At 40.8% G+C, this 14792-nt stretch overlaps 1 protein-coding gene and 1 pseudogene across 1 annotated transcript; one reads left to right on the top strand and one right to left on the bottom strand.

Annotated features, from left to right (window-relative positions):
* LOC127372007 (nuclear factor 7, ovary-like) overlaps positions 1-14430 on the top strand; it is a 423840-nt pseudogene extending 409410 nt beyond the window's left edge.
* On the bottom strand, positions 7460-9977 carry LOC127372003 (nuclear factor 7, ovary-like). The gene is made up of 2 exons (XM_051415346.1): positions 9914-9977; positions 7460-9698 (listed from the first exon to the last, which is right to left on the bottom strand). Exon 2 carries the CDS (start codon positions 9679-9681, stop codon positions 8299-8301), a length of 1383 nt encoding a protein of 460 aa, XP_051271306.1. The 5' UTR covers positions 9682-9698; positions 9914-9977; the 3' UTR covers positions 7460-8298.
* Positions 14431-14792: the final 362 nt, after the last annotated feature.

Here is a 14792-nt window from a genome sequence, read left to right on the forward strand (position 1 = left end):
CTCCTACTGCAACTGTATGTTTCTTCAGAGAGGATGTGCGAGCTTGTGGCTCTGATTAGGCTGGATAATATTTAGCTAACTTAGATGTTAAAAATAGCCTACAGTCATTTTGAAATTCTTCACCCTGTGCCGTTTGCATTCAGTCACATTTTTACTTGTACCAATGAATTTATATAAATATATTTTTTTTAGCCGTCATTCAATGTTTTTGGTTACCTGGCGGGTATCCAGTGCAGGACTCTAGGCTGTGCTAGTTAAACTAGAACTTTATCAGCAATTGGTCTGGACCAAGTGTCTGTCCTGTTAGTGGCCACAGCACACACTTATGAGCAAATATATTGGCGATTGCTGGATTGACAGTGGCCAGTTGGAAAACTTTAATATACTGCCCAACCCTTCTGTTGATACAGTTATCGTTCTTGGTGTCGAAGGCCATTTAGTCTTGTCTAACATTTAGCTTTTGTCATGATCCTTTCATGAACTATTTGTGAGAATTTTTGGGGCATTTTTTGCTTTTCCATTAGATAGTGACAGTAGAAAACTATTATAGGATGAGATCGGGGATGATGTGGAACTGGAGCTCTCCCACTCGACTTAAACCAGGAGATTAGATCACATGATCAGTCTATTACAGCCTAGGGCCACCAGAGGATGTCCTTCTGTTCAACTCGTGTGATGTAACCAAATTATATCTGCTTTGCTCTCTGTTGAGGTAATTGTGCTGCCCCCACAAAGTTTTGGTCTGGCATGTTTTTTGAGATGATATTGTTTCAACACAGTTCAGTGCAGTATTATCATTGTGATTATGAATATGCATTCTTATCCATGCGTGTATGTCAGTGAATTCTTTGCCTCTACTTTCTCTCAGCTCCGCTCTCTGCCTCTATGCCCCACTGGATTCTCTTGTAAAGACATACGAAATTAATTTCAGGCCTCAATGAATTGCGATGACTTCTCGAACTGGGAATCTGTGTCTCTGTATTGTAGATTTTTGAAGTGGAGTAAGGGATATGTATCTAACGAGGTGTGTGCCAGACCACTGCCTCTGCCCCTCTGGCAGAACAGGAACTGAGGGACAGAAAGCAAGAAGCTCCAAAGTCTCTAAAATGGAAGATGCAAATGTGGCGCAATGATGCTGCAATGATGCCGCAATCACTGCTGTCAGAACCTCCGTCATCATTTCTGTCACAGCTAACTGGCCTGCTAACGTCTTCTGTAGTGGCCCACTAAGTGGGCTTAAACGAGGAAGAAAGCAGACTTTATAGATGAAGTAAAGAAAGACTTTTTATTTATTTCTCTCCCCTGATTTACTTTACGTACTAAACACAGTATGAGTGGGCATGCCAACACAGAGGGCAGAGATGGGGACTCGAGTCCATTTAAGTCGCACACACATTAACTTGACTTGAGACTCCTGAAAAGACTCGAGACTCAACTGGGCCTCAAGGTTTAGGATTTTGTGAACAATCTTCATTTTATCTTGGTGCACTGACAGACAAAATCAAAGCTGCAACGTAAGCTAACGTTAATTGTTGTGTGTTGCTGTCTGCCCCCAAAGCGTCTCTACACTCTGTGGTGAATATGCAGCTGGTCTATTTTTGATGAAAGCCGCGACCCACTTGCGTCGAGCAGCACAGAGCGGATCGTTCCAACGATGCTGTTGAGCCTGACACCATCGTGGATGATTTAGGAGAAGACGGGCCTAAACAGGTCAATCTCTAAACTGACCCCATGAGCCTTTCAGTTGATGTAAAATGTGCGTATCCTTGTATTTATGTATACCTTCTTTTTAGAAGGTATTTAGTTGTACCAGGCATTAAAATGAACAAGAAACTGAAGAAACAAGGGTGGTCTAATAATTTTTTCCATGACTGTATGTCAGGTCCTGGACTAATGGAAGAGGCTATATGGCATTGTAGCTGAGGGACCCGGTCCTGTTTGAGAGCAGGAGAGGTCAGGAGCAATGAGAAGGGGTGGCAGACAGACAGGGGAAGGCAAAAACAGTGGAGGAAGCGAGAAAGGACGAGGGAGGCACTGATAAAGAGGGGTCATGTGGAAAACAATGGTGTGGCCGTATTACTTTCACAACAGTCAGCTGCAGAGCTACAGGGTTCCCAGCAGTTTCATGTCTGATAAACCATTTGATCTTTGGACTCTGATGAGATGAGAAAGGAGAGAGAGAGAGAGAGAGAGAGAGAGAGAGAGAGAGAGAGAGAGAGAGAGAGTGATAGCATTATCATAAAATAGATATAAAGATAGAGGGGAAAGAGGAGTAATAGGAATCACATAAGAGACACAGAGAGAAAGAAGTACATTTACTGATGGACTGTACTTTTAATCTGAGGTAAGTGTACTTTACTTTCCATTTCATATCACTTTAATCTTCTACTCCACTACAATTGTTGGACACTTTACAAATTACAAACAGACAAAACATATTTAAACGTAAAAGCACAACTCAAACAATCAATTTGAATTAATTGGTGATGATTTTAACAATCAAAATGAATCAAAAACACTTCTTGGTTTCAGCTTCACTAATGTGAAGATGTCCATTTAATAATAATTTTTTATTAATTTGAATGTATCATTTCGAGGTTTGGACTGTTGGTTGGACAAAACAAACATTGTGAAGGTGTCACTTTGGCTCTGGGTAAATAACAACTAAATAACTTAAGAAGGGAATAAAAAATAAACCTGTATATGCGCAGGTGGGTTTCACATTCAAATGAGGCACAGTTCACCAAATGGTGCTTTTATCTAGTTCAATTCAATTTTTTTCAATTCAATTTTATTTGTATAGTGCCAATTCATAACAGAAGTTATCTCAGGACACTTTTCAAATAGAGCAGGTCTAGACCGAACTCTTTATAACATTATTTACAGAGACCCAACAGTACCACCATGAGCAAGACCTTGGAGACAAGGGCAAGGAAACACTGCCTGTTAAAAGGCTGAAACCTAGGACAGATCCTTCGGCTCTAGGTGGGTGGTTGTCTATCTCAACCAGTTGGGGTGAGAGAGAGAGAGAGAGAGAGAGACAGACAGACAGACAGAGACAGAGAGAGAGACAAACAGACAGACAGGTGCACAGCAACAACAGTATTGGCAATGGCAATCTAGCAGGACCATGGCAGGAGGCTCCACCAGGATCCATGAGAACCTGCGAGACGAGAAAGCACAAGAACTCCGGGGAAGAAGTGAAGTTAGTAACATGCATTAATGGAACATGAATGAGTGCAGAAAGAGAGAGGAAGAGAGGAGCTCAGTGCATCATGGGAAATCCCCCGATAGTCTAGGCCTATAGCAGCATAACTAAGGGATGGTTCAGGACTCACCTGATCCAGCCCTAACTATAAGCTTTATCAAAGAGGAATGTCTTAAGCCTACTCTTGAATGTGGTGAGGGTGTCTGCCTCCCGAACCACAACTGGAAGCTGGTTCCACAGGAGAGGAGCTTGGTAACTGAAGGCTCTGGCTCCTGTTCTACTTTTAGAGACTATAGGAACCACAAGTAGCCCAGCATTCAGAGCTAGGGTAGGGTAGAGTTATAGTTGGCGACAGCTAGCACATGTGCATTTGTGGTCTGGTCATCTGGGCATCACTGCAACGTATGAATCCTTAAAAAATGTTAAATATCATTTTTACAGTATATACTAGAGATAGACTGATATGGTTTTTTCAGGACCGATACCGATTATTAGTAGTCAAGGAGACCGATAACCGATATTTGGAGCCGATATTCATTTGCAGTAAAAGGGAAAATATTGGCGTCAAAATTTTGAATAATACAAACTCCAACACTTAACTTTGTTTAAATGCCTTTAAGCATATGTTTATTAAACAGCTTATCAGATTTGCTACATGTTAAAGGTTTTTTTAAATCTTAGACAATATTATCAGCAACCTTGTTTCAAGTGATTAAACCGTTAAAAACACTAAATAGCCTACAGCATCTTCACTTTAATAATCAGTGTTTATCTTGGGAACAGACAGCTGCCGCTAACGTATTGGGCCTCACAGTAACGTTAGTAGTCGTGAGTTGTAGAGTTTCGCTACAGTCTGCTGAGCGTCTAGAGCCAGAGAAGGAGAAAGCGGACCGGTGGGCTAAGGTTACGCTAAAAGCTAATCAGCCTCAATGTGCTTCCCTGCAATAAAACTGGACTGAATTGAGTTTATTAGGTTTTTACTCTCTCACTCACACACACAGACTTGTACTATCACGGACTATTTCCATATCGATATTATCAGCAACCTTGTTTCGAGTGATTAACAGGCACGTCTGGAGGGCTGCCGCTTATGTTTATATATCGTTAATGAGCTCACAGTAATGTTACTAGTAGTTGTGACTTGTAGAGGACTGGGATGTTTATTACAATTTCGGGAGAGTCTGTTGCCTTAAGTGCCGGGCTTTGAATCCAGTTTTACATGGTGGCAAAACTTTTTCTCCTCTCTGCCGTGTGTGTGAGCACTGTGCATGCACAGCTTTCACTGCTGATTGGCTGTTACCCATGTCGTGGCTCTGCTTGTAACCAGAGCGTGTAACCAATCAGATGGTGCTGTGGGTGGGAAAATGCTGGAGACAGAGTAATGACAGCAGACAGAGAGGCGCGGCCGCATCAGAGCCAAAATAACCCAGTTTTTAATTGATCTCTTATCGGCCGTCGGATTAAAAAAAAAGGCCGATGCCGATATGCGTCAAAATGCCAAATATCGGCACAGATAATCGGTCTATCCCTTGTATATACAGTGGGACTTGAACCGGCGACCGTCCAGTTCCCATGCAAAATCCCTACACACTGAGCTACTTCTGGCCCAGGTCACAAAGTATGCTCGAGCGCTGGCACCATACTCTAAAGTATTGTCATCACACAGGAAAAAATTAGGATGAGGCTGTGCCATTTGTTCTCCTTGCCATTCGCGATGCAAAACAGTAGTCTCTTGGGTTAAATCCTGCTGAACTTTGATGAAAGATGGGGGGGGGGTTACGGCCATAGAGCTGTGAGTTGTTGTGCTGCTCTCTCTTTGTCTCTCACCTGTGCTCCTGTGGCCTCCAGGTACTGGGTACTCCCCTCTGCAGCAGGTAGTTGTGTGCGGCTGTCTCCAGTTACTAATCAGGGCTGAGCCTATATGAACTAAGATCGACAGCTACATAGACACACTATTAGAAAGGATAAAAGCTAAATGCTAAATATCAATTGCTAATCAATGAAAAACGTTAATTTTACTTTTATGTTACTTTTAAAGTAAAATGTTCATATTTAGCTTGGTTTAACTTTGTGTTTTATGAAGGCAGAAACACCACAGAGAGATTCAGTTCTTAAATTAACAGAGATGGGGACTCGAGTTTGCCACTCGGACTCGAGTCGCACTTAAGTCGCACACACACAGAGACTTCAGACTTGACTTGGACTCGTGTTCAAAAGACTTCAGACTGGACTCGGACTCGTGTTTTGGGACTCGTGAACAATCATGTTTTCTTTTTTGGTGTATTAATATTGAGGACACTCTGAAACGTCTGGCGAGCTTAATGTGATTCCTTCTTTTTTTTCATGGTAACCATGGTAACCATATTACGCATTGGGTGCACGCCTCGCGGCCTCACACACTAGTACCTCGGATGACGACTATGGCGACCGGCGGCACACCTGCAGCTGCTGCTGTACCATAGAGGTGGGCGATATATATCGTTTGCGATAATATCGTCATTGTTGTTTTGACGATGTGCAAATTTCCATTATCGAGTATTTAAATTACTTCGCCAAAAATATTGAAACGCATGCGGAAACTCCTCACATCCACTTAATACACGGTGCAGTAACGCTCTCTACAGCATGACAGGATTCAGTCACACGACTAGTGGGCCTACGTGATCACATGACGTGATCACATGACCTCTCGCTAGCATCCTCCTTGCAACAGTTTAGCAGCGCGTTGTGATGGTAGAGAGAAAATGCAAGCATCTCCAGCCCCTGAAGCTACCGGTACGTCAGATTTAGTGCTGAGACGTGGGTCTACCTCTCTGGCATGGAAATGGTTTAGTTTCGAAAAGACTTTTTTAGCGCAGCGATCAGAGCGCTTCAAGTTGAAATCTGTTCAACTTTTAACACCGCTGGGCGCTCGGAAAATGAGTTTTTGAGCGCTCTCAGTGCTAAAAACGTGTTTGGTGGACACAAGCCCTAACTCAGACAATTCCAATTATATTTTAAAGGATATCGACTGATTATCGTTATTGCCAAAATCCCAAAAAATAACAAGATATTATTTTTTGCCCATATCGCCCACCCCTACTGTACCATTTGTGATTGGTTATAAAAACTTCAAACAGGACGGCACCAACAAAAGGAGCGCTGACTGCAAAGTCTGCAGTACCCGAATCAAGGATGCTGGATCCACCACATCAAATTTTATCAGGCACCTGAAAACTCACCCGGATAGGTCAGTCACATATGGACAGTTAGCTCAGCATCAGCTATGTAACGTTCACTTAGCTTGCTACTTGCTTTGTAACTGAATATTTGAATAGATGAGTGAAAGGTTGGGTAAAGTTAATCATCTACGTTGCCACCAACTGGCTAACGTTAACTGTAGAAAAATACATAGTTATACTGTCGGCTTACAGGCAGGTTGCAGGTTAATTGTTGACCACGTAACGTCAATGTTACAGGTTTACCAGGTTACCATTACACTGAGGTTACTCTTTTGTTAAAAATCAAGATAGCTTCCAATAACTCCAGTGATATTCCATTTTGAGTTTTACTTTTATGCAAGGAATTTTTGTCATACAAGGTGCCTTTTGGAACAAAACTGGTCATGTTTTAATATCACAGTTTATAGACTTACAGTAGGCTATATTTCAGATAATATGGGAGCAATTTTTTAATTGCAAATAACACAGAAGTAACATATACAAGTGTTTAAAGTACTTTTAAGTGTTTTGCTTACAAGTTGTTTGCATTTAGCTAAAGTGTGATGTTTTGCACTAATAGGAATGATGTTAATTACAATGTCTTTGACTGGGTGAGGTGTAAGATTTTCTATATTTGTTCTTATTATGGTCCCACTGAGCCTGCACAATAGGGGGCAAGATATACTGTAACTATATGTTCATGTTGGAAGAATACAGTTTCCTTTAAAATAAAGCATTCATTGTGTGTTTTCTTCATATTGCATTGCAATAGCCTGTTTAAAGTGATCATATAACAAACAACTAATCAGTACTGATACTGTATGCTAATAGATAAAGGAGTGATAATAATACAGTAAATGCTTTGAATTTCTTAGATATAGCTGTGCAGTATTCTTAGTAGACCGGATAGCAGCAGATGACAGAAGGCTCATTACAACCAGAAGAGACATGTGACTTTTATTTTTAAGAGACTTGAGACTTGACTTGGACTCGTGACCAAAGACTTGAGACTTGACTTGGACTTGCAAAAAAAGACTTGTGAACATCTCTGTAAATTAACATTTACTTTTTATTTGTACACATCAAATCCAGATAATGAAAAAATTGTTATGTCCAGAGAGATCAAGAAGCCATGGACCTCTAAACCATAAAGTTCCACCTTAAACATAAAATGTCCACCTTAAATAGATCAACTCCTGTGAATAAATGACAAACAGCAGCATTCAACTGATGGAAATGAATGAAAATACATATGCAGACAAAATTATCTCGACTATATATACATCAAATAGAAAACTGACTGCATGTTTGTGCAGCCAGTTATTTTTCAGTCATTGATAAAATGATAATTTTTTCATTATCTGTATCCATTTAGCTTCCGCAGAGCGGTTACTGGTCTTCGTGGCTCCACACACACAAGTCAAAATAATAAATAATGAATAATTAAAAATTATTATATAAAAAAGTGAAAGAAAAATAAACATAAGTTTGCAATAATGACAGCTGGTGCAGCTTAACAGGTTCAGTTCAGTGACTTTCACCTTTAAATGTACAGTATTTAATTTCTGCCTCTCTCACATAAAAACAATATACTAATGTAAAGCTTTAAAGTTGTATTCGTGTTACATTTATACCCACTTGCAGACTTCCTTCCTCACTCGCCGATGTATCTAACATATACCGCATTTACCCAGCAGGTAAAACCGCAACAGGCAAGTAGGAAACATACAGTTTTGAATAAAATGACAGATTTCTGTTGGAAACATTTGGAATAATGTTAGTACACAACTACATATAAAACATAGCTCTAGGGTGTTTAAACTGTTTAACGAGGAAATGTTATACATTATAGTTTTAAGAATAAAACATCATGAATAAAATCATAACTCTCTACCTGCTCTGTTTCACTGTCCTTACCTTCATTGCTAACATCTTCAGTTTTTCATCAGTTTCAATGTATAGAAACATCCTCTCAGTGAAAGTGTGTGTGAAGGTGTGCATGTGTCTGTTAGTATCAAAATCAGAGAATGACAGCTTTCTTCTGTTGCAGTCCAGATTCACTCTGATCCTCTGGACCTTCGTCTGAACTCGGAGAACAGTGTGTCCTGATGGTGACTCTGCTGAGTATTTACCTCCACAGAAATCTATTTCCCATAATCCAGACCGTATAAGTCCCTTCCTCTGGGCTGACTCTGCTAACACTCCCAGTCTCCAGTATGCACAGTCTCCAACCTCGACATCCCAGCTGTGAGTCCCTGAGTTAAAGCCCTCAGAGCCCAGAACAGACCAGGAATAACCAAACCTCTCTGGATTGTCAGGAAGCTGCTGATTCCCTCCTCCTCTCACACTGGTCAGATCTTCAGACAAGATGAGGTTTGGATGAGCAGTGTTTGGGTCCAGAATCACAGGAGTGTAGGAGACCATGTCCTTCATCCTGTTCCAGATGTTGAAGGTCAGGTTGCCCAGGTGTTTGGCCTCGTCTATCAGAGCTCCTGAGGGCAGCTGTGGATCCTCCAGCAGGGGGCGCTGCTGGACTCTTTCCACTGCAGCCTTGTAGTTGTTCAGAAATGAGACGTCTTCAGCTCTCAGCTCCTCCTCTGTGGCTCTGACTGTGTCTGAAAGAGCTGCTATCTCTCTGCTCAGAGCCTCCGTCTTCTCCTTCATCATCTGACTCTTCTGCTCCTCTTCCTCCTTCAGTGCAGCCAACCTGGCCTCCTCTTCCTCTTCTAGAAACTGGTGAAGCTTCTTAAACTGCTCCTTAATCAACCTCTCTGTGCGTTGGGCCTGGACCTTCATGTGTTCTGCTGTTTGATCAAACTTCACTTTAACTCGTTCAAAAACCTTTAACTTCTCCTTTAAAGGCTCCAGAGATTTCTGAAGTTCCTTCTTGTGTTGTTGTGCAGCTTCATCGATGGGTTTGAATCTGTGTTTGGAGTGTTTTTCTGAATCTCTGCAGATGTGACACACTGGCTGCTGATGGTCCAGACAGAAGAGTTTGAGTTTCTCAGAGTGCAGACTGCAGAGACCCTCTGAAGATCTCTGATCTCTCTCCTGTACGAAGGCCTCGCACAGGTTCTTTAACACCAGGTTACAAGGTGGTTCTGCCCTTGAAGACCTTCTCTTACAAACTGGACACTCACGTGTTATTTTCTCTCTCCACCAGCTCTTGAGACAGTCTTTACAGTAGCTGTGACTACATGACAGAACAACAGGATCTCTAAAGATGTCATGACAGACCGGACAGCAGAGCTCCTCCTCTGATCTGGAAGCCATTTTATTTCTGAGTGAAGCTGAAAACATAACAGGCAGCATGTTAAAACAGGAACTCAGTTGTGGTTTCCCTCCCCTCTGTAGACAGTTTCCTCAGTTACTTTCACTTTGAGTGTTTTTCAATCAGCAGCCATTTGAAGTACTTCCCTGCTTCAGTACTTTAGAACTTCCCTCCTGTAACTTTCCTCCCTCAGTTGATATGACAGCTTTGTAATGAAGGTAAGCTAAATCTTACCTTCTTTCTGTCAGTCTCTGTGTCTCCTCACAGTGTGAACTGAACAGGAACAACCTGTTTCCTGGTTGATCTCAGATGATGTCATGTAAGGGGTGGATCTTTGTTAGTCCATCAATGTGTTTCAGTTTAAAGGGGACATAAGAAATATGATGAATATGATCCAAAACACAGCTTTAAATCACGCCATTATGTCAACATGACTTTCATGGAAAAACTTTAGTGCAAATTAATTTTCACTGTTATTTTTTACTTTATCTTAAATAATTTAAAATGAAAATGAAAAACATAATAATGGCACCACTGCTATCATCTGATCTACCACTACTTAGATATCAATGATAACTTCATCAACTTATTAAAACAAAAAGTTACACAAAGATAAAACGTAGCTGATAAAAGCGTACAAGGTGCAAGAATATATATGATATTAGAGAGGTAAAAACAAATATTTTATTCAATAAAAGTTTAGTAAAATCTACGTGTATCTGACTAATATCTTTTGGTTGTTTAAGTTAGATTTCGATGTTCTAGTTAGATCATAAGATTATTCTGATAATTTACTATCTTGTTTTGCCTTTTGTTGTTTTAACACCACAGAAAGATCCAGTTCTTAAATCAATATAATTTCTTTATTTATGTATTATTTGCACACACAAAAGACTGCATAAAATCCAGATAATGAATAAATTGATTTGTCAACAGAGAGTCACAGAGGTCAAGAAGCCACAGAACTCTACTCTAAACCATAAAGTCTGAACCCAAACTGAAACTTCACATTAAATATCAGACATCCACCTTAACGATTCCTGTGAATAAATGACAAACCATCTCAACTTAATTACATTAAAATACAAAATTGCTCAGATATTTTGAATACATTTAAACATATTTACACAATGTAAATCTTTCCTATATGTAATTAAATATTGATTTTCTTCCGTGGGAAGTTTTCAGAATTTAAAATTACGTCCATTGAATCTAAACAATTATTGGCTGCTCAAACATGCAGTTATTGGTTTTTGTTTTTCTTCACTTGGATCCATTCAGCTTGTGTTAGTATCAGGATCAGAGAATGATAGCTTTTCTCTGTTCCAGTCCAGATTCTCTCTGATCCTCTGGACCTTCTTCTGAACTACAGGATCAATGTCGGGATTTGATTGTGAAGACATTGAGTATTTACCTTGATAGAACCATATTATCCATAATCCAGACTGTCAACATTGAGAATGGGGGAAAAGGGAAGCTGGTCACCTCGGTCTGTTCTTCAGGGGAGAGAGTATCCACGGCAAGGACGAAATTTTGATTTCAGAGGTGGGGGGGACACAAGTATTTTTAATAAAACTCTAACTCTTTCAGTTCACTGTGTTTTCTAGTAGTTCTTCTAGTTTTCTATTGCTACAGGCAACATCGCCACCCGGTCAAGACGGGCATTAATACTTTGCCGCATCCCGGACAGCTCCTGCTCCAGCATGTCAAACCCGGTTTGCTGCAGGAACGGGTGGTCCTCCGGCGTGTAGTGGGTCTGGATCCTCTGCACCTTGGTGTTTGAGCTGCTCCCTCCTCAGCTGGCCCTTGCGCACTGCTCGGCCCGTGCGCACTGCTCCCGAGGCCAGGGGCTTCTTCCTGCGAAGCTGCGTTACATCATTTTGATTTATTGTATGGCTGTGTTACATTTATTTCATGTCCATAATGTCACTTCTTGGTATTTTACGGCCCTGACGAGAACGTCGGTCTCCTCGGCTGTGAACCGCTCCTGGCGTGCGCCTGGCAAATCCACCGTTATAATAGCAATCCGCCATGGAACAAGCGCGCCTGCTTTTAAAGGGAATGGGAGATGACGATCTGATTGGTTTATTGCACGTTACGCCCAAACCACACTTATGACTAATGTAGCTACTTCAGACCAACCCATTTTAGATTTGCGCCGGGCGCAAGAGTCATTTATCCTGCCGGCATAATAGCAACAGCGCCGAGATCCGCCCACAAAGCTACTTGCGTTTTGCGTTTGATACTTGCGTGCGGCAAGATAGGGCCCTTAGTGAGTTTACCTCTGTTATCCCTGTTCCTCACTGAAACCTGTTTGGAGCCAGCTCTTAGAAGTACACTGAACAAATTTATAAACGCAACACTTTTGTTTTTGCCCCCATTCATCATGAGCTGATCAAAGATCTAATTTCAATTCAGTCAGGACCACTTTTGTCAAAATATCTTATATTCCAAGCAGAATTTTACATTTGGCGGTATGGCTCTGTTCTGGGACCTCCCTGTCCTTCCACGTGCCTACTTGGAAAACCTTAAGGCAGGGAGAGCACACCTCCCTGCCCTTCCATGTGCATACATGGAAAAGTTTAAGACAAGGAGAGCGGCAGCAGAGACCCCCCAGGGTACAGAACAGAGCAAGCATCAATGTCAATCAGAAAATGACATTGATTAATTAGAAACAACATAAAAAGGAGGAGCTGGGGTGAAGGTGGGTGCAAAAAGGCTTGTAGAGGAGCAGCAGAGATAGGCAGGCAGGCTAAAGCAGCTTAAATAAGGCGCCATGTAGATGTTTGCCAATTGGATGCTTGAGGAAATCAGGTGAGCTGTCAGCTGACTGTGTATGGTATCCAATGGGAAGTTTAGAGGAATCAGCTGATGTATGTTTATGACTAGCTATGATCGTATGATATAGCTGTAACTGAAAGCTAAGCCTGACTTCGTGCCCTGCCTGAACTAACGCTATGCTCAATTTCAATTCAATTCAATTTTATTTGTATAGCACCAATTCACAACAGAAGTTATCTCAGGACATTTTCCAAATAGAGCAGGTCTAGACCGAACTCCTTATAACATTAATTACAGAGACCCAACACTACCACCATGAGCAAACACTTGGCGACAAGGGCAAGGAAAAACTGCCTGTTACAAGGCAGAAACCTAGGACAGATCCTTCGGCTCGAGGTGGGTGGTCGTCTGTCTCGACCAGTTGGGGTGAAAGAGAGAGAGAGAGAGAGAGACAGACAGACAGATAGACAGACAGACAGACAGGTGCACAGCAACAACAGTAGCAACAACTACACTAATAGCAGTAACTGATGATGATGAACATGACAACAGCAACGATGGGGGACAATGAGCAGTGACAACAGCAACAACAGTAACCGTAGCTATAATAATACTTATAATAATAATAACAATAATATCAGGGATATTGGCAATTGTAGTCAAGCAGGACCATGGCAGGAGGCTCCACCAGGATCCATGAGAACCTGCAAGACGAGAAAGCACAAGAACTCCGGAGAAGAAGTGAAGTTAGTAACATGCATTAATGGGACATGAATGAGTGCAGAAAGAGAGAGGAAGAGAGGAGCTCAGTGCCTCATGGGAAATCCCTGATAGTCTAGGCCTATAGGAGCATAACTAAGGGATGGTTCAGGACTCACCTGATCCAGCCCTAACTATAAGCTTTATCAAAGAGGAATGTCTTAAGCCTACTCTTGAATGTGGTGAGGGTGTCTGCCTCCCGAACCACAACTGGAAGCTGGTTCCACAGGAGAGGAGCTTGGTAACTGAAGGCTCTGGCTCCTGTTCTACTTTTAGAGACTATAGGAACCACAAGTAGCCCAGCATTCAGAGAACGTAGTGTTCTAGTGGGGTAATAGGGTACTATGAGCTCTTTAAGATATGAAGGCTAAGACTTTCTCTATGTACACAAAAGGCCTATTTCTCTCAAATATTGTTCACAAATCTATCAAAATCTATATATCATGTACCAGTATTTACTGCAAGCACAAATGTCATTTTGTGTATTATAGTGACTTTTTCATACTTTTTTGTGATATGTGGTGTCTACTACTACTTTAGTACTACTACTACTGTAAGATGACAAAGTTTTTTAAAACTATAATTCCATTTGAGCATTAACCTTAGATGGTTTTTGATATGTATGTGTGTAATGATAATACTAGGGGTCAATGAGCTCATTTTCAAATAAAATCTTATTTACTCTTCAGCATAGCAGCACCTAAAACTGCTGTCAAGTCATTTTAGGGGAAATCAGCATTATAGAGGGTTAGCCTGACAGTTCCAAAAATGATGTTTGACTTGGGTTCATTTCAGAAATGTATGAAATAATTCAAGATAACATCAACACAGTAATGACAGAAATCAAGCATACACCATAGTACAACAGATCTGAAATCAGAAAACTGCACATTGGTCACCAGCTGCAATATGTGTCTCTTTATGCCTATACATCTTTAAAATGTTATTTTTGTGATTACAGGGGAGAGTGTGAATTCAGTCCTGCACTTCCACCAATTATGCAGTGGAGTTTACAGGAAACTAAAGGAGAAATCTACAATACAGCTCACCCCCATTCACAGCAAATGTTGCAGAGACATCATCTGGGTGGATTCCATATTTGTGATATTGGCCATTTTAGATTTAAATCAGCTGTTTATTATAGTTCCTTTTGAAGCTATTGAATGCTGCAGTAACAAAGCAATCCTAAGTTTATTTATTTAAGCAAAGGCTATATAATTAAGGTAATTAATTCATTGGACTGATTCAATGTAATACAGATTCTTATCAAAAGTATACTTTGTCAATTTCTGTCTTTATGAGTTGGTGCTCTTTAAGTCTGTGCTGTGGCTAAAGAAATATATTTATTTTGTTGTACAGTTTAAGAATTTGTATCTTTGTGTGATTGTATGACAATAAAGATAAGAGAAATGTGAAGTTGTACAAATTGTTTATTGTTTCAGAAAACGTATTGATAAAAAGATGAAAACATGAAACAGGCAGGAGAGGGAGACTCTACCCTATTTGAAGTTCCAGTGAGCCGTGCACAGAAACAGTAGAAATGTTATAAAGAGAAACCAAGAAAGTACTTTTA

Source organism: Dicentrarchus labrax, unplaced genomic scaffold (genome assembly GCF_905237075.1).
Source record: "Dicentrarchus labrax unplaced genomic scaffold, dlabrax2021, whole genome shotgun sequence".
Classification (NCBI taxonomy): domain Eukaryota; kingdom Metazoa; phylum Chordata; class Actinopteri; family Moronidae; genus Dicentrarchus; species Dicentrarchus labrax.